We start from the raw sequence: 19,765 nt of genomic DNA, 5'->3' as shown, positions 1-19,765 counted from the left end.
TGGGGAACAGCCCTGCTCCCTGCCCAGCCAGATGCTAACTGCCTGACCATGGAGAGCACTCAGTCATTGCTGTCAGTGCAAGGAATGTCCCTAGAGACAGCCTAGAACTGACACTCTCAACAAAGAAAACAAACCCTTCAGAAGACTGAATGTTTTAAACTCTTTTCTCTGCCAGTCTTGGCTGCTTTCAATCTAGACTTCAATAGTAAGACAAGGAATTTGCAATTGGAGTCATGAGGCTGAATGTCTCCCAGGCTCCAAGGCTGGTAATTGTCCCAGACACGGGCTGCTGGCTCTGCAGTCACGAGCAGCTTGGCCCAAGCAGCCCCTTCTCCTGGGGGACTGCACAGAGCACATGGGGCAGGAGATGTGCCCCAGCACTGGCCACAGCCTCCCCTCCTGGGCCCAAGGCAAAGGCTCCATTAAAAATGAAAGACAATTGTGCGATTCCCCAAGGAAAAGGAGAAAAGGCTGGAGCTGTTAATGAGTACAATTAGTGTTGTAGTCAAGCAGAATCAGAGGAAATAATTAGCTCCTATTGTTTCCGTGGCATCCAAATTGCAGCCATGCTGGCTTTCCAGGCAGCAACCCATCATTTGAAGCTCACCCCGGAGGACAGGGGGTCACTCCCAGCCCCTCTTCTGGTCACAGCTGTCACGCAGCTATGAGCAGCAGGCTGGGCCATCCCCCTCTTCTGCTAAACCAGTGGGGGCCCAGTTTCCCAGGTGGCCAGAGACTTACAAACCCCAGTGCACACCAGAAGCAGTCTTGGCCCTGAATTCAGCCAGTGCTGCTGGCTCTCCACCAAGACAGAGTGAAGGCAACTGACACCAAACATCTCTTTTTCCTGGTTTAAGGGAAGCTCAAATCCCTCTCCATAACAAACAGGGGTGGGTACAAGGCACTACTAACCTGGGAGTATAAAGAAGAGGCAAAGATAAAGCAAGCAGCCTAGAGAAATACCACCACAGTGAATTTCAGACACAGCCAAAAAATGAGAGACTGAAAGAAACAAAGAGACCCAATAATTTATTGGCAGAACTGAAAAGGGGCATTTGAAAACCACAGGGCTGACTCTCAACTGGGATGCTCCTCCCAGCTGCAGAGAGATTTATAATACTGGTATCCCTCAGCAAAAGGCTCTGATGTTGAGGCAGAATCCCAGAGATCCTGCGTGCCATGTAGAGAAAGACAGGAAAGTGCTGCAAGATGCGGCCCCAAGGGCCCGCCGCTAATTGAAAGGCTGCCTCCCGCCCCACTGCTAAAAAAAAGTTTGTGTAAGACAAAATCGGCCTCTATTGTCACCGCTGCTGGAGGGCTGCAGATGGATCCTTCCCCCAGGGAGGAGTGCGAGAGTGGCCCATGAGTCCCTTCACAGGTTGGAGGCCACTCTCAGTGCTTTCAACACGGAGAGAGGAGCTTAGTGCCAACTCTTGTTCTCACAATGTGATTTTTGTGTTTCGAAAGCTTGAATTATCCCTGGAAAACAGAGGGAAGAAAAAAGTGGTTAAAGATGTGCATTCCTTCAGATCACAGCACCTCCCCATTCTCCCCACTATAGCTACCAGTGTTGCCATCCCAGTACATCACTCAAAATCAACACTTGCTACATCTCCCATGCAGATCTTCCTAACTGCAGATTTCTCACGCAAGTCAGCTGTCACTCCAGAACCTCTGGAACAGAGGGAGATGCTGGTTCATCCCCATTCAATGAGAAGAAAAAATTGTCATCTCCTGTGAGCAAAGCACATAATAGAATGTGGAAACCTCCCCGATGGATTCTGCTGTTTAAACAACTTGCAAGGTCTCTTCCTTAGCAAACATTTATCTCGGGGATTCTGCTTGGAACACAAATATACTATCAGACCAACCTCCCCCTGCCTCTGTCCCTTGTATTTAGTCATACTGTCAACAAGTCTAGCTCTCTGATCTCTCCTACCTTAAAAGAGTATCTAATCTGAAATGGGTGTTTTCCTCAAGTTTAAATAGACGAGTTTCTTCAGCAGCTTCTACTCACTCAGAGTACAGCCACGAGCCTCAGGGTCTATTGACCAAGGAAGGAGTGCTGGTCTACAACCTCCCTCAGTTCAGTCTCATGGCACTGCAGCAGCTGAAGATGGGGCAGGTTACAGAAATCTGTTATTGCTTACTGCCAGCCTGTGAGCAGCAGTAACAGGCAAAGCATACTCCCACATTAATAGTAGTGTGTTGAAATAAAGGAGATTACAATTACTTTGAGAGGATCGGTTTGGCAGCTCTTCCCATAAACAGGGACAGGGCTGTAAGCTGCCCAAGCCAAAACACTTAGGGATGCCCCAGGACATACCACATCAAATAGCTGAAGAGCAAAGGCAGCAACTTCAGCAGCAAGGTGCTGTGCAGGACTGTGAAATTCCACTCAAACCCGTGAGCTATCATCGTGTGCTGCCAACAGCTGCATGGCAGCAGTACCAGCACAGGCTGGAACACCTCCAGGAGGTGGGCTGGAGAACTGGAAGAACAGAAGGAAGTAAAAAACCACTTTTCAGAGTTAAAAAAGTTACTCTGCTATGACCTGACAGCAAAAACAATGCTGCAGAAGACTGGGGTTCACCTTTGCACTTGCTAGAAGAGCAGGCTAGGTTGCCATTTGGGAATGTGATTCAGGATTCATTAACTGGATTCTGGTTAATTTGCAACAATGGTTTGGTTTTCTATCCCATACTGGACTTTCACCTGTGCCATCTACCTCAGGAGGACAGCACACTTTAGGTAGCTCTTTAGTGGACAGATTTTTCCCTATATTTTCCCTCATTTTGCCTTTATTGGGGTGCCCCAGGCCCTCTGCTCATCCCTGCTCAGCACAGGCCACCCAATACAGCTGAGAGATAAATGAACTCTGCCACTGTTTTCCTGTACCCTTGGCACATTTGCTGCCTTCAGAGTCTGGTATATCATTAAGTGAGCTGGTTTCCTCTTCCAGAAGGACAAGTGAATGTCATCTAACAATAACAACACTACCAAGTGCCTGTGTAGTATTTTGTAAACACTGATCCTCACAAAAAACCAAACCTGTGAGGAGAGAGAGGTATTATTTTCACCCATTACTTCAGAGCAAGGTATGAAAACACTGTTTGCCCAATGCTGTTGAGGAAGGTTTTGGGATCCCCAGCAGCTCCTCAGAGCTCAGTTGTGTTACAGCAGCTACATTCCACTGCCCAGTTATGGGAACTGGGCAATGTAAATGCTTCCTTCCAGTAGATTCCTCTGCTCTGGCACTCAGCAATCCAGTGATCCCACTTGGCTACAATCAACCCAACTCTCATGGCCAGGCCTCTTGCTGGCCCTTCTTAAGGGCCTGCTGTCAGGGAAGTGGGCACTAAAGGGAAAAACAATCTGAGCTGTGGGGTTCCCAGCAGCCCTGGGCCCACCTTGGCTATCTTCTCTGCACATCTTGGCTGACTCTACCAGCAGTAGAGAGTGGTTGTCTCATTAGCCACAACATTATTATTTCTACCTACAGTAGCTACTGGGAGTCCTTCCTGAACAAGCTTTAATTGACCAATTAATTTATTCTGTTTCAGCCCACTGTTCAAGAGCTGTGTGTCAGGCCCCAGGTGCCTCTCTCAGTGTCCACCCTCTGGATGTGCTTAGGATTCATTTACCACTCCATACCTGCTTACAGTTAACCCTAGGCAACACACCCAAACTGAAGACATACCTCTCAGCCTCCTGGGACCAGGTCTGGGATACAAGTGCCTCATACACAGGAAGGACACATTAGCAAAATAGCACACAGCACCTCGACAGAAAATGCTGGTGTCTGGTCAAAAAAAAAATTTAAAAGTAATTTTGACCTTTGGAAAAGAACAAATAGCAGAATGGGCCCACCATCAGGCCCATAAGACAAGAGAACATGCCAGCCCATGGGAAGGTTGGAAGCTGAGAGGTATGCCATGAAGTCACATAAAAGAAAGATGAGGCCCTACCCTGGGTGTGACAGAGGGAGGGGGAGCGCTCGATCAGCGGCCACTGCTGTTCACCAGGCCATGAAACTCCTCCCAGGCCCTGGCAAGCCAGAGGAAAAAAAAAATGAAATAAAACCAAAAAATAGCACTTCAGATCAAAGGCTTCTTAACTTTTAACGAGAGCAAAAACATTCAATAACGTTTAAAAGGCACTTGTCTTCAGAGAGCAAGGCAATATTCTCTGATAGCCCTAGTGGATAGAAGCATCCTTAAAATCCAGCCAAACATCTGACAGCACAAGGCAGCTTTAGCGTTCTGCACAGACATGAAGTGCTCCTACTGGCTGCTGGTGATAAAGCCACATTAATACCCAGAGACAGGTATGACCTTCCTAGTCACAAATGGAATATCCATTTCCTATTGCTCATAAAACAGCCCATGTTACGTCTTTCTGGAGGATTATCACATTCCTTGGCTGGTTAAACTCAGCCAGTTACTGGCCTCATGCTTTGCCACATACTGCATATGCAGGTAATCCCCCCCAAAAGGGGCTTCTTTCAATGCCACACAGCTTAGTTCTTATGAAATTCTTTGATCAGGCAGCAGAATCCAATTGTTATTAGGAAGTCTCATTTCCCATTGTAAACCTGCGTTGTTAATGACGACCCAGTAAAAACATCACAACTATTTGAAATGAAAATGTTTTTAGATAAGTTAGAGGGACAGGTCCAACACTGCATTCCCTGGTGGAGAATGTTACTGACTGATGAAGGCAGCAGACTGAAAAATTGCTGTTGGTTTTATGAAGGCAGCATACTGAAAACCCTCTCAGGGAAAACATGCTGAGGTTAATGTGAGCATGGCTATTATCTTCTAGGATCAGAGACATCAAAGAACCTCATAGTTCTCTTTGCCCAGCAAAACAGTGCTGGTGCCTACAGCACATGCCAAGCCATTTTCTGAAGCCACAGAGTCCCATGGAACTGGAGGGACCTTAAAGAGAACCCAGGTCAATCATAAACTCAGACCACCCTCTAGATTTTTTGCTGGTACTTCTCAGCTACTTCACATTTTGTTTTGTGCATTGCCTCATCAGGCCACTGCAACACAATAGGAGAGTCCAGAAATGGAAGCCCTGGATTAGTCAGCACCTGTGCCAAAACCGGACCACCAACCTGGCTCTTATCTGAGCCTCAGAGTCAAGCTCCCAAATGGCATTTGCAAATGCAGCCCACGTGTCACATGCTCTTTCCCAGCAAGTCATAGCCCAAAAAACCACAAAGACCTTGGGGTTCAACAGCCTCACTCCAGAAGAAAGTTAGGGAGAAGAGAAACTCTGAATCTGAAACCCTCTTAGTTGCTGGTAATCTTTGCACATTTCCAGACTTGTCAAAGAGTCTCCACCTTCATATATTCCCTCCAACCTCCCTTGTACCTCTACCACACTCCCATCACCCACAATCACATCTCTCTTTCCTCTCCCATAGCTCTCCCAAAGTTTAACTTCTCAGCAGAAGGAACACAAGGACAGATTACTTGTCAACATGATCGATAATTTATTACCCCTTTCACACTAAGGAGTTCCTTGTTCCAACATCCCAATAACATCATGCACAGTCCTTCATCTCTGTCCTCAGAGAGAAAAAGCTCTTCCAGCCAAGAATTTTTAATTCAAGACCCTCATATGTATTATAGTACTAATGACTCCAGCTATCTGCTGACTTGACTGAAAAAATCCACCAGGATGTGTCTGCCCTAATGTACCTAAACTATGCTAGGAGAGCAAACTGCTCTCATTCCATACTGAACAAGGCTGCCAGTTAATTTCATCTGGCAGAATCTTTATGACCTGTGGCATGCCAAAGGCACAGTGCCAGAGAGTCTAAGAGGTTATTTTTATGTATAGACATTTTTAGTACCTTATTGCCATACTGTCTGCACAGCGATCAGATACTCAGTGAATTGATCCCCAACACTTAGAGTATTCCCACTGAACAGATGGGAAATGGAAACGTTAGCAGGCTAAACAAAGCCAGCCAGAGCTGCTCTTCCACACTCATTCCTGACCCACAGGTGTTGAAACTTCCCACCTTCTTCCCCACTGCCCAGGGTCAGAACCCAGACAGAGCTCCCTTAGCCCCAGGAAGTAAATCGGAAGGAAAAAGAAAAAAGAGAAAAGAAGCCACTATCTCCCCAAAAAGAAAAAGAGGAAGACTCCATCAAAAAGAGGAAGGGCAGGCTTAGTTGCTTCAAGGGGCTTTCCAAATCACTATTGTGCAAGCACCACTAGCTGTTTTCTGCAAACATCCTCAATTAAGTCCCAGTAGTTTGCCTCCAGTATTTTTCTGTGCAGCCCTGCTCCTTACCTTCTCCTTCCCCAGCTAAAAAGGATTCAGAGAGCTCAGAATGCACTTATGATACCTTACAAAGGGCACCAAGGTCTGTCTCTTTTGCCAGCCCATGTGGAACCTCCCAGCACACTGACCACTCACTACACTCTGCAGGTGTCCAGAGCAGCACAACCTCTTTCTGAGTTATTCCCCTGGGATTTGTTCACAGCCAGACAAGAACTTTGTGACTAACAGCTTGGAAAAAAAAATCTAGGGTAGTCTTCTAGCCTAAAATAATTCTTCCACCTGTCTGGCAGTACCTGGAGCAAAGGCAATATAAGACAATTAAATAAACACAACTGAACTGACCTCTTTGAAAAAAAAACAACCATGAAATGAATAGGTTATAGGCACTTTTTTGGTAAGAGACAGACCACCAAGATAAGGAAGCCTTTCACAAAGTCATGGACACTTCTGAGTAAAGCACACCATGTTGATGGAGAATCAATCACTGAATCCATCAAGTCAAAGATCAGGTCTATGCAAGTGCTCTTAGACTTGGAAACATCACTGGAGCTGGAGAATGGAGTGATAAATGAATGAAGCCAGTACTGTAGAGACTCAGAAGAGGACAGCTGTCGGATCTGGAACCTCACTGCTCTCCTCTAGATTTTATTCCTGCTCTCAGACTTGAATGGATGAGGGTGAAACAGTGCAGCTCTAGAGCTGGCAAGACCCAAGGCACCCTGCCTCCCCCTGACAGGCATCAGACAATGTGTGAGGGTCCCCTCTGCAAACTATTTCCTTTAGGCAAAGTTAACCCTGCCTGCTCCATTTAAGAGACAGTCAAAGGCACAGGTGACACAAGTAGAACAGCAGCACCAAGGAGTTCTCCTAAGGTTTTGGAAATTAGCAAACAAAGGGAAACCAGTGCTTTAAAGCCACAACAGTTACAGGATTAGCTGAACTCTGCTCTGACAAAGGAACTCTTGTGAACTCTGCTCACAAGCACCCTACCAGCAGCTTACTTGTCTCATAAACACTGATCTTGTGCAACACCTGTCACTTCCTCAGTGATTTCTCTTCCTAATTCCTCACTTTTTTGCCATTCCTCTCTTTTTGTCCTGAGAACCTCACCCCTGCAGTCTTCTTATAGTGCATTATTCCCTCCATAGGATATCCTCTTGTTTCCTACCTACAGTACAGTCTGAGGCCATTTCCTCCAACTGCCTGCAGTGAAATGAACCCAGTGCCAGCTCTATTAAGATCAACTATTCTTCTCATTTACTCAAGCCATCCCATTAGTTATCACTGGTGACTTTGAAAGGAAAGGCTAGTTTTATACCCTGCTCAGCTCTCACTGCAGCAGGCACTTAGGAATAAGCAAAGCTTTGTTTCCAGAAAAAGCAGCCTTGCTTTAGAGCTGACAGGACAATCTGTAACGTCACACAGCAACCAAAACATTTCCACAGCCTGCTCAGTGGCAACCTGCTGCTGGCCACTGCTCTGGTGTCTCCTGGCACTGGAAGCAGTGCTGCTGAATTTGCCTGGGATTCCTGGACAGTAAGGTGGGTGAGAGCTCTCAAGAAAGAGGATGGTCACTGACCACACAGTTATCAGCATGGAAAAGAAAGGCTGATAAGCCCAGGCAGGGCAAGGCAGCCACGAACTTCATGCTGCAATGCTCAAAGTCAAATGTGAAAGCGATTACTTCCCCTCCACCCCTCTCCCAACTGCAGATACCTGAATATTTTCAGTGGCTTTGCTGAGACATGGCCAGGCTGTGGTTGGCAACATTCTGCTTTCAAAAAAGTGCACCTGCTACGGCAGCAAAAGAGGTTGGGTACTTTGCCTTTAATTCCAAGCCACAGGAGGTACCACTGTCCATAAGTCACTGTCACTTCTGGACCTTGTCACCTCCAAGGTTAACAACACTGATGAACTGAACCTATTAAGTGGTTCACTGCATCTGAGTGCTCCTCTCTCAGTGCACCTCTAAGGGAACAAAGAGAAGCAATTTCTCTCCAGCTACTGAAACAAGGTAGCCCACAAAATGTCACATATGTTCTCTTCAGGTGCTCAGCACTGTAATGTCTAAGGTACTATAAATCCCCTGGAATTTAGCAGAGTCCAAGAGATTGTTCCAGCTTTCTTAGCAAGATTGGAAATTCATAAAGACTAGGCTGACCCTTCTACTCGCTGGGATTTAGGCAGCTTGTCAATATCACAAGCAAGAGAAAGGACAAACACAGGAAAATTGCAATGAAAGATCTGCTTATCTAGCTAAATGCACAAGCCCCACCACTGAGAGCAGGAAGGACAGAATGCAGAACAGCTCCTTGGAATAGCTGTGACGCAACAGGTACTTTTCAGATGCAGCTTGGCAGCACCACCACTTTCTGAAATAAAGGGGGCTGCAGCCTCACTGACAACTCATGAAAAATGGTGTCTAGAAATAATTTAATACGAAATGCATCATCACAAAAAGAATATACAAAATGTGAAACACAGGACTCAAGTTCCACAGTGAGAGGCATGCTAGCGATTTCTACAGAAGCATTCATTTACAGTGTGTCAAAAGCTAATTCAGGTCAATTCACTACCTAAAAGTCAAGGTTTTGAGAAATGCCTGTTCTTTTCTTGCTAAGCATGCTCCCTTCCCTGAAGCACAATCAATGCCAATCAAACCCCGCACATGAGCAGAGCTCTAGTGGAGAGATGCAGCCCATACAAATGAAAAATGCCATGAGCCCCCCTCAAAAGGCAGCCCTGACAAAGCCTAGAGCACAGCTCTTCCATTAGAGCTTTTCATGAAACACAGCCAGAGTGTGAATATAGAGTGCTGGCTAGAAAGCCCTCCCCAGTCATAAATCACATGGTACATGTGCAGCATAAGTGGAGTTTATTCATGACGGACAGTATTTCAACAGGACTTGATAGATGGGTGAGGAAAAGGAGCCAGACTTCATGGAGGATAGAACTAGTTACACAAGAGATTCTTTATTAGTCAGAGAACCCTAATGATATGAAGCTTATCCAAGCAGAGTCAGACTGAAAGCTGGGGCTGTCCTGCTCTTCTCTGTCACAAAGCAGTCACATCACCTCTCTGCAGCTGCTGCCCCTTGCTGCCTGCTGGTACCAGGCAAGGGAGGCACAAGAAGTTGATCTGTGCATCACTACACAGAAACTCCACTGACAGCAGTTCTGCTCTGAATTTACACCTTTGGAAGGAGATGCTGGACAGCACTGCAGTCAGACTGCTGCAGCTTAAGCTAGGCAATGGGAAAAAAGGGCATCATGAAAGCCCCTACATGGCAGAAGGTTAATTGCTTAGACCTACCTGACCGGGACATCATCAAAGCAACTCCTGACAAACCTTCCAACCCACACAAGAATGAGTGGGAGACAAGCCAGTCGGCCTCTGTTTAAGAATTGCTCCCAGCTGTAATCTGAGCTACTAAACTTGATACCTCCAACACCTGTTCTTCTCAGACAAGCTCATTTTGCACCACACGTCAGCAGCACAACATGAAACTCGGATGCTATGCAGGAAGAGAGGGCAGCAAGCACAGCATGTTACACTGGTGTAGGGAAATGAGGCCACACTACTGGATGCACCATCACTCAAGGTCTTACACCTGGCCAGAGCAAAAACAAACACTGCTACAGCAGCGTTCTCTGTGCTAGGAAGTGCTGCTGGTGATAGCTCACAAGGGAAAGATCACAGCATTCCCATTCTACATTTGCTACATGAACCACCAGCACAGCTTAGGACAGCTGGCTCCACACACAGCTTTCACTACAGAGACTGAGAAAAGTCAAACACCTCCCTGCTCTCACCACAAAGCTGCATCACCACAGTCCGCAGTCTGCTGCTGCTGAACAGGAGTAAAATACTCTGCTGTATGTCCACATCAGCACGTTGCTATTTCCCTACATGGACAGAGAGTCCATAGTGCCCTCTCCTGGCAAAAAGTGCATGAGAAACGTTAGCGACAAAATCACGGAAAAAATCATCTCTTTCCCTTCCCTTTCCCACACACACAGGAGGGAGGGCCACATGGAACACTAAATGCCTACAGGCAGTTTCAACGAGATTTCTGTATAATTACTAGTGACCCACACTCAAAACTGGAAGCCAGCTGTCTGTTAAAACCAGGATGGATCCCATCAAACTGTCTGACAGCAGACTGATGACAGCATGATTATGTGGAACAAGCCAGCATGATGAAAGAAAGTCATGAAAGATACTTGCACCTTCATTACAAGCAAGATTAGAAAGCTCTCTGCCCCATCAGTGTCTTATTCGTTTCAATTCTTTTTCTGTGTGCACATTTTCAAGTATTAATTTAACCAATACGACCTAATCAGTTTATAGTTTAATCAGTTATGACCTATTAGTTTATAATACACTTAAGAAAAAAAGAAAAACAACGTATTACTCACCTCTAACTAATACCTATATAAGCAATTTTTCGCCACTTTGTGGGAAATAAAAGTCACCCTGAATGGCCTGATATGGTATGCTATAATGCATTTATTTAAAAATACAGCTGTGCTCTCTGTGTACCATGATCTTCTAGTCTTGTTAAAGAGCCTCTGTCACCAGGGCCTGGAAGACTTAATATATGACGTTTATTATGATTAGAAATCATTTGTACAGCACTGTAAATTCACACAGCACTTTCCCAAGACCATTTATAAGTCTAATGGCACTATAAATCCCTGTTAGCTTCCGCACTTTATTCCCCAGAATCTCTATTTATTCAAATTATTCGACTCCCCCCACTGCAATCTTGTCTTTGAATACATCAAGCCACAGTCCCACCCTGGGCTGCCCATCACCCAAGTGACAGGCTGGGTGGATTGTTAAAATAACCCTGGATCACACATTTAAAAAAGAAAAAGGTTTTGCTCATGGAACCAAACACCCACGACAACAACACAGGAATTTGGCTTTCAAAGCGCGCTGCCAACAACCGCGGCTGTTTGCACTTCAGCTTGCAGGAACAGCCCTAACGCACACGAGCACTTCTGCCAACGCCCGTGCCATGCACCCAGCTGCTCGAGCACACATGCAGCCTGCAGCACCCCCCTGGCCAGCACACGTACTTGATGCTGTCGGTGTGGGTTTTATATTCCATGATGGTGTTGGGAGGTAGGTTGAGCACTCTTCGTAACGTGTCGCGTATCCGGGCTGTCGTGGCCTGGTCGCTGGCTGTCTTGTTCCATATGGAGATGATGTCCTCCTGCGGAACAGCACGGCAGGGAGGGGTCAGCACAGGGCACTTTTTGCAGCCCTGCCACATGGAAGCACGTGCCAGTTCTCAAAAGCACTCACCTGGAATCGGACAGAGACGACGGCCCCACAGATTTCTTCCCCCACCATGAACTGCTCTCCCAACATGGCCAGAATAAGATTCTCCCAGCACCGTGATGCTAAGCCCTTCCGCAGACGGATAATCCATTTACCACCATTTTTGTTGGCATCATCCTAGGAAGAGTGGAAATAAATTGATTTGTTTTCTCCTAGCTATTTTTCTGCTACCCACAAGACAGCAGAGCCACAAACAAAAGCAGATATTGATTAGGTGGGGCAAGGAAGGTATTTTCAAGCAAAAGTATTTTATTTAACTTCTCTCCCTATAAGCAGAGACAGAGGAAAACCACTTTAAATACAAAGTACTTGAAAAAATGGCCCTCAGCTTTCCAGACCAAGTTCTATGCTCTGATGACTTGAGTTCTAGTGTTTTCATCACACTAGCAAGGACTAACACCAGCCTACCAATCTGCACAAACAGACCCAGATGTAACTACTCCTAAACTTGAGACAGAGTCACCATTTGTCTAATCCCCTGTCTATGTGGTTCTGCTTGTAAAACAAGACCCCTGTAAAACAGAAGAATCCCCTCATCACTGAGCATGGAAAGCCAGTAAAGAGTTTGCAAAACGGTATTTTAAAAGCAAGCAAAAATTTGATAAACATTTCCCTTCCACATTTCCCAGGAATGGGCTCATAAGATGTGCTAACACAGAAAGGACCACCCTGTTCTCTGACATTATCACATATAACACAGCTGAATGTTTGCTCCAGACTGTGGTGACCCAGGGAAATAACCAAAATGAGGGGAGAAAGTAAAAGAAAAATTTAATGCTAAGCACCCAGTCTGTCACCTCAATATTGTGATTCTGATCTTGAAGCTGACAAAGAGCTGGAAACTGCTACAGCCTCCCCTGCTCCCCAGAAGGCACAGCTATGTCAAAGAGCAGCTCCTCCTCTGTGCAGAACACTGTGGCATTCCTGGTACAACACTGTAGCTGGGAAATCTTACAAGGTGAGAGGGGAACAAATTCCGTCCAAAGCTGAAGACAGAGAGGTAGGAACAAGTCAAAGAGGTGGCAGTTAGGAAGGGTAAGGGAAGACAGGTCTAGGACAGAAACAGAGAACAAAGAATGACTCAGAGGGGACTACACAAAACAGGACATCCCTCTCCAAATCCCCAGCAATCCCCTCTAGCCAAGCTGGGACACACCTTGAAGATGTCAGGTAAGGCAGCCCAACTCTCCTTAATGAAATAAAGTTAATTTTATTTTAGCCTTAAAGCTTCTCTAGGGCTCAGATAAAACGAAACATTTGTCTGCTCTCTCAGAGACAGAAAGTGCTAACAAAGCAATGCTGAGGAAGCATGGAAATATCAGTGTAACAGCAGCATTCACCTGACTCCTACTTTTCAGGTATGTGCTGGACTGAAAGGGGAAGGTGTCAGCTCCAGACAAACCTCAAAGCATGACAGGAGCCATCCAAATCAACATCAGTTCTAGCAATGTGGCAGAATCCTGTGAGAAGCAAACTGCTTTCTGTTAAGTACCCTTGTTTTCCAAGTTGTGAACATCACAGCCTTTGGACTGGGAGCTGGGTTTAACTCTTCAAAGTTTCCACAATGACTAATGGGCATCAGAAGAGAGGATATCGCTAAAAATATCTCAAAGGTGGCTTAAGCAGGTTCAAAGCCAGAGAGAGAGCAGTGATTGCGAGGCAGATGCTGTATCATGTGCTTTATGGTTGTTAGTTTTCTTTCAGGTTAAACAAGCTTCAGTTCAGTCAAGCATTTGATTTTCCTTCACCAGAATAATAATGATCTGCAGCCCAGTAAATCACCAGGGATTATTATGCTTAGTGCTTCTGACTTTACCAGAAAAGGCACAGATGGATGCAGAAAAAGATCAGAGCTACACACAGGCACATATGTACCTATGAGAGTCACAGTAACTAAGGATCAGTTTGGAAAAGAAAGAAGCATAAACAAAGCCCTACAAAGCATGCAGCAGTGGAAGGCCAGAAGTGAGATCTCAGGTCCTCTTCTAGAAATGTAAGAAGGAAGTAGGGCCAGAAGTAAAAACACTAAAGAATCTCTCCACCTCCATCTTAAAATGTCTACTGGGAAATGCTTTATAGAAATTCTGGTATCATTAACTTGGAGACTCTCTGGTCAACACATTGTCTGAGGAACTTGCTCACCAGGAGTGCAAAGAGGGTTAAACGTTTTATATAAATAGTATTTGCAGTAACTGGCTATAAAATAGCTTGCTCAAAATAATTGCTAATGAGGGTCACATATAAATTTCTCAAGACCAAGCAGCATAATTACATACTTCAGAGAAACACATAAAATCCTCATATTGTGAATGCTATTGGTCATTGCTGGAAGCAGGCCAGGAACTGGGTGAATTATTTGCTGGGCAAAGATTCGTTTAAAATTTCTTTTAACAGATTTGGATAGAAATAGAAACAAACTAAAGTGCCCTGGAACAAAACCAAACCAAACCAACAACAAAACAAAACCAAAACACAAAACAAACAAAAAAAGTAAATAGTAAATAAAAGGCAAAGTTGTTTCTCCATCTCCAGCTTTGTGTACAGGCTTTTAACCATATGCACCTCCTTGACTGAAAAAGGAGGGTTGGTTTTTATAAGCTTTGTTGGAGAGGTCCAGTCCTCCCAGAGGAAAGCCCTGCTCTGCTGTCACTGGAGGCAGCTATGGGGTACTCCCTCCATTGGCAATGGCAGCTCAGCAACCTTTGTGGGGTGCAGCCAGCAACTTCCCCATCTTCCCTCTCTGGCAGCAGGACTGTTAGGTTACATGGACAGAGTTCTGAGGACAAGTTGACAGGAAACCCAGACTCAAGAAAATTACAAGAGTCCCTCTACTGTAGAACATACCCTCCAAAACATTGTGGGAAAATATCAAGGCAGAAATGAGAGCTCCAACTCACCTCCCACATGGGTTTGATGCCTTCTTTGAAAAGATGGAAGTCACTGTGGCCTGTCAGGTCCCCAGGACGTACCATGTGACTGTAGAACCGCCAGAACTGTTCCACCTGCAACAACACCAACCACACAGTGAGGCTGCTCAAACTGTTCACAGTCAAGATTTCTATAGAAACAGGCTGCCATTTTTACACCAGCTCTCCAGAGCCACCTTTTCCTCTTCTGCTCTACTCCCTGTCCCAGGGTGTTGATTAGGCAACACAAAAGACAACAGTAGTGTCAGAGCCTGGGTGCTTGTTTCTGACTGGCTCCATTACCAGGTGACCACCACCACTGAAATATTCAATGGGTGCCTCTAAAGTCACTCAGTGTTTGTCTGAACAAATCTGTGCTAAGGTAACTGCTGCTTTGGAGAACAGTTCCAAACATATCTTGTAACTCCTACTACCCAAACTTTCAATCACTGGGTATGTGTCAAAGGCATCAGCTACAGCCAAACCTCTTTACCCTGCATAACCACTGCTCTCTGCGACCATGGAAACTGCAGAAGCCTTCAAATAAGACTTTTTTTTTTAAATTTAATTTTACTGTATGCATATCTTAAGACAAAATATACATTCTAGTGCTGGTTTAAGATCATAAGGCACTATTCAGAGTTTTTATTTAAATACCTCTTCCTTTTACAGTCTGCCATGGTACACTTGGACCATTTCACTTCGACCAGTTCCATTCTGGCACCCCTGTGTCTGCTTGAGACAATCTGACCATAAGGCAAGGGATTTATTTTGTATAGTTCTTAAAAGTAGTAATTTATCTTTTGAAATCTCTGGGTAAGAAAGGATTTAAGAGAGGGTGGGTCTTTAAAACAAAACAAGGCAGTGGAAGAGATGCTACTAATTTCCATATTTTAAGAAGACTCCACTCAGTAAGACAATAGCTATTAAGCAGACCAACAGTGCAGCTGGAGGGGGCAGACATCACCCCAAGCACTTTATCAGAGACCTTAATGACTTGGTCAGCGCTTGGAATTCCACTCCAATCTCTGACCTCTACCATCCAAGCTGGAATTTGCGTTTATAGCTAATAAAATTATGAACCAAGACTGAGGAGGGATCAGAAGCAATCTGTTTTTGTCAGGTATGTCCAAACACCCCTGGGGAAATCACATTCCACAGTGAAGGAGCATGCCCTCTAGTGGTTCACATTTCACAGCTTTTAGAGCTTTCCACTGAAAAGTCAAGAATAAATCTGAACACAGACTCAGCTAGACAATTCTTTATGAAGTTTGCTCTTCCATCTCCTTAAACACAATTTGGACCCAAACACATTATCAAATATGCTGGCCAGTATCTCTCCATCCTAACAGAACTGCAGCCAACCATGGTCCCAACAAATTCTCTGTAGCAAAGAGCACACAACAGAATATTCAACAAGATGGTTTTCCTCTAAGGAGGTAAAAATCAATGCTAAGTCTACACTGATTTATCAGACTGAAAGTTATTGCCAGAACATCAAGCAGCAGCCATATTTTTCATCCCCTGAACTGGAAGTACTTGCTCACACAGGCTAAAAGGAGCAGTAACTATCCACAACAGTGGGCTCTTCTTCCCACCCTGATCCTGTGTGGATACAGTAACACAACCCAGCTGCTCACTCATATTTTTAGGCAGCCTCCAGAAGGAAAAAAGAGCTATTTTTATAAATTATCATATTACAGAGTATATGTACTGGTGGGCAAAATTAACATTTATAAGAGACCCTGAAAAAACTGGGCAAACACAAGACTTAGAAGAAAAGGAAGAAAACATCCAACAGACTTCCTGGGCTCTAGAACAGAAATGGGGACTCATTCTGCTTACACATCCTGGGCTCTTGAGGGCAGGTTTACTCTGCCAGCACAATGCAAAAACCCAAACACAGCCTGTCCAGGACACACTCAAGTTTATTCCAGGAAGAAGCAACCACAGAGTGGAAGGAGAAAGGAAGAGCAGTTTGCCTTTCAATGAACTTGGCTGCAACATCAAACTGCACCTTGTCCATCACTTAGAGACAGACAACAGGCCACCAGCTGTTGGCAAATACAACATGCCAGATGCTTATTCCAAACACAGTCTTTGTGCTGGGAATGTGGGTGGAGGGAAGTGTGTGAGGGACGACACAGAAATGGAACAGAAAAGTTGTTCCTTTCTTCTCTTCCTCCAGCTATAAAATAACTATATAGCTGCTCTTTTTTTTTCTTTTTTCTGTTGTTGTACCAGCTACTAGCATGCACAGAGGTCTAGCACAGGGCAAAGTGCTAAACACACATCTCCTGCTGAAATTCAAGAGCTCGGCACATGGCTCAGTGCCACAGGCCGGGGGCAGCAGGCAGGGAGCAGGGCAGGAGGGGCAGCAGGGCACAGCAGGTACTCACGGAGGCGAAGGTGCCGATCTGTTTGATGTTCTGCTCGTAGCTCTGCGAGCTGGTGGGCCGGCCGGGCGTGCGCCGCGAGTACCAGAAGGTGTAGTTGTACTGCAAGGGGTGCTCAGCTGGCCCCGGCACCACAGCCTGCACAACACAAAAGCTTGTTTACCCACCCCTCCTCTGCTCCTCTGAAAAGGGGAGTGGGAAAAATTGCATTTACAGCATACAAAGCAACCATTCACGCCATCATGACTGAATTCTTTTTAGTCCGCACCTGTCTCAAATGAAAAAAAAAAGACAAACTAAAAAGGGAAATGTGAGACTTTTAACTTTTTCAAATTAAGCTAAAAAAAAAAAAGACACTTTCCTCCTCTGGGAAGGATAAACCCCACTTATAATGAATCATGATTCAAATGCAATTAAAACTCTTTGGTGACACCAACTGCCTTAAGCAACCAACACCCCAGTGCTCTGGGAAGATTAATCTGAGAACTTGTTATGTCAGCTCTGGCACAACCCATCACCAGCAGTGGGCAGTGATCACTCTGCAATTTCCAAAACACTGATTTCTGATCAAAAATACTTCTAATGAGCACAAAAGAGGCTAATGAGAGCTCATTAACCAGGAGTCAAAACTTACAGAGAAAAACCCAATCAAAGCCCTTATCTCGTACTACTTGATAATGTTACAGGAGTTACCAGGGCTTAAATCTCTACTTTCCTCTTGACTATGGCAAGTTTAAAAGGGTTGGATTACTTCAGACAGAGCAGTTTCCTAAACAAGATGCAAAAAAATCAAACCAGAGGAGATACATGCTTTATGCCTTCTTCACCAGGCTACGTTACACAGAGGGACACATCTTAAAAGTTATTTTCACAGTGTCACAAACACTGCCTGCTAAACCACCTTCAAGGCACTACTGTCCTGTCAGAGAGGAGTCCTGTCCCCACGTCCTCTTCCAAATTTGATCTGGATGAAAATAAAGCTTTATGTCTCATTTCCATTCAAAAGCCTGGCAGGGCACCAGCTATGCTACTGAAGGGAGCATTCACCTCCAAAAGTGACATCAAATTACTGAAATCAAACATAGTCCTTCCGTCTTCACTGCAGCAGAAACAATGCACTGAGAGCACAGCCCTCCCAGGCACGTTTTCCTCACCCCTGAACTGAGGGCTGACTCCCAGCAGTGCCACACCATGCCCTGGCAGAGGAGTGCAGATGCCAGCACCATACCTTCCTCTTGGTAGTACTCTGTGGCTTCTCACGATCATTCTTTTCCTTCTCACTGTCTTTCTGTGTGTTATTTTCCTCGTTCTGGTCATGGTCTCCACTATCATCATCTTTCAATCTGGTGAAGAAAAACAACAAAGAGAGCCATCACACAGCTGAGGAGGGTCACACCAAGGCCAGGCAGCTCTCTGCTCCAAAGCTCCTCCATGGTACCAGGGCCACCACAGGTTGGATATCTACACTTGACAACCCACACAGTAAAAACTACTTCTACTTCCATGCCCATCACAGGCATCTTGGGCAAGCACTTTTAAGCCGAAGCGAACAACAAAACAGCTTTTTGGAACAAACTCACGTAGTCAGTGCTGGACACGGATGTGCCACAGGAGACCCCAGTTAGTTGTTAGGGTTCCCTGCTCTTCAGGGGCCCACACGAACACCTGTGGCCGTGCCTCTGCTGACTCTTGCCCACCCCGCCCCGCACGCCCCCAGCAGGGCAGGGCAGCGCCGGGGGCGAGCAGACACCGCGCCAGCACCCAGAGCAATCCCACAGGAACCCCACAGGAACCTCCGCCGCCGCACTCCCTGCCAAGGGCCGCAAAAGGCCAGAGACAAGCGGGGCTACGAGGCGGCCCGCGACTCCGCGGTGCGGGCCTGCTCCCGGCCCGCCGCCCCCACCTCCGGGGCCCGCGTCCCCTCGGGGCCAGGCCGGGCCCGGCTGCACGGACGGGGCTGCGCGTAGCCCCGTGACTCGGGGCCGTGCAGGCCCCGCACCGGGGCCGGCCGGGGGGGCCCGGGGGTGACACTCACGCGTCGAATTTGTTGTTCATCGTCGCTCGCTGCCGCCGCCACCCCCGTCCGCCTCAGCGACTTCCGCCCTGCTGAGTCCCACCGCGAAACTCTTCCGCCGCTTCCGGAGGCTCCGCCATGGCCGGCCGCGTTTCCCCCCGGAGCCGTGACACCGCGCACGGCGGGCGGGGAAGGGAGCGCGCTGCCGGGGCGCCCCTCAGCGCGGCGCCGCCATCTTGGGCGGGGCTGCGCCGGGGAGCGGGCCGGGGAGTTACAAATTATTCACACTATTAATATTGCGCTGGTAAATACAGATTGAGATCGCAGACAGTTACTCTTCAAAGGGTTTTCCCACTTTGCTTCCTGTGGCGATAGCAGCCCCCTGCTCGACGCCCTCCCCATCGCTCTTTCCTTCATGTGTAGTGAGGGATTGAACAGAAAATGGGCAAAACGTCCCAGTAAAGAGCCTGCAAGCTCCTGAAGTTGTAATGGACACTTCATAGAGGATAAGGGCGATAGTTCCTCCTTCAGCATCTCCTTGCACTTCATGGATCTGTTCCCACATTACTCCATGAGCACAGAGCCTTTCCAGAGTGCTTTGCAAATCTGTGACCCATGATTTCTGCTATCTGGCAGAGTTAGTAAATAGAGTTTCGAGTGCCATAGTTTATGTTTCTCTATCATTTTGTGATGTGGAAAGAGTAAAAAAATTGATTGCCTATGTAATCCAGGTACTCATGCTAAGCAAGCAAAGCAAAAACCCCATTTTAAATCCACAATAATATAACTTAGTGT

General features: G+C 46.3%; 1 protein-coding gene across 2 annotated transcripts; it reads right to left on the bottom strand.

Annotated features, from left to right (window-relative positions):
* Window positions 1-1,008: 1,008 nt before the first annotated feature.
* EIF4E2 (eukaryotic translation initiation factor 4E family member 2) lies at window positions 1,009-19,145 on the bottom strand. Of its 2 annotated transcripts, XM_039713629.1 has the most exons (8): window positions 18,992-19,145; window positions 18,185-18,299; window positions 16,960-17,094; window positions 14,552-14,656; window positions 11,619-11,771; window positions 11,390-11,526; window positions 3,969-4,047; window positions 1,009-1,479 (listed from the first exon to the last, which is right to left on the bottom strand). In XM_039713629.1, the coding sequence occupies exons 1-7, from the start codon at window positions 19,009-19,011 to the stop codon at window positions 4,002-4,004; spliced, it is 711 nt and encodes a 236-aa protein (XP_039569563.1). In that variant the 5' UTR covers window positions 19,012-19,145; the 3' UTR covers window positions 1,009-1,479; window positions 3,969-4,001. The 2 variants fall into 2 exon arrangements, with proteins under 2 accessions (XP_039569563.1, XP_039569564.1); XM_039713630.1 differs by lacking the exon at window positions 3,969-4,047.
* Window positions 19,146-19,765: the final 620 nt, after the last annotated feature.

Source organism: Passer montanus, unplaced genomic scaffold, assembly GCF_014805655.1.
Source record: "Passer montanus isolate IOZ18808 unplaced genomic scaffold, ASM1480565v1 scaffold29, whole genome shotgun sequence".
Lineage (NCBI taxonomy): Eukaryota > Metazoa > Chordata > Aves > Passeriformes > Passeridae > Passer > Passer montanus.
Note: the sequence above shows the minus strand (reverse complement) of the source record. Positions and strands in the feature narration are given on the sequence as shown.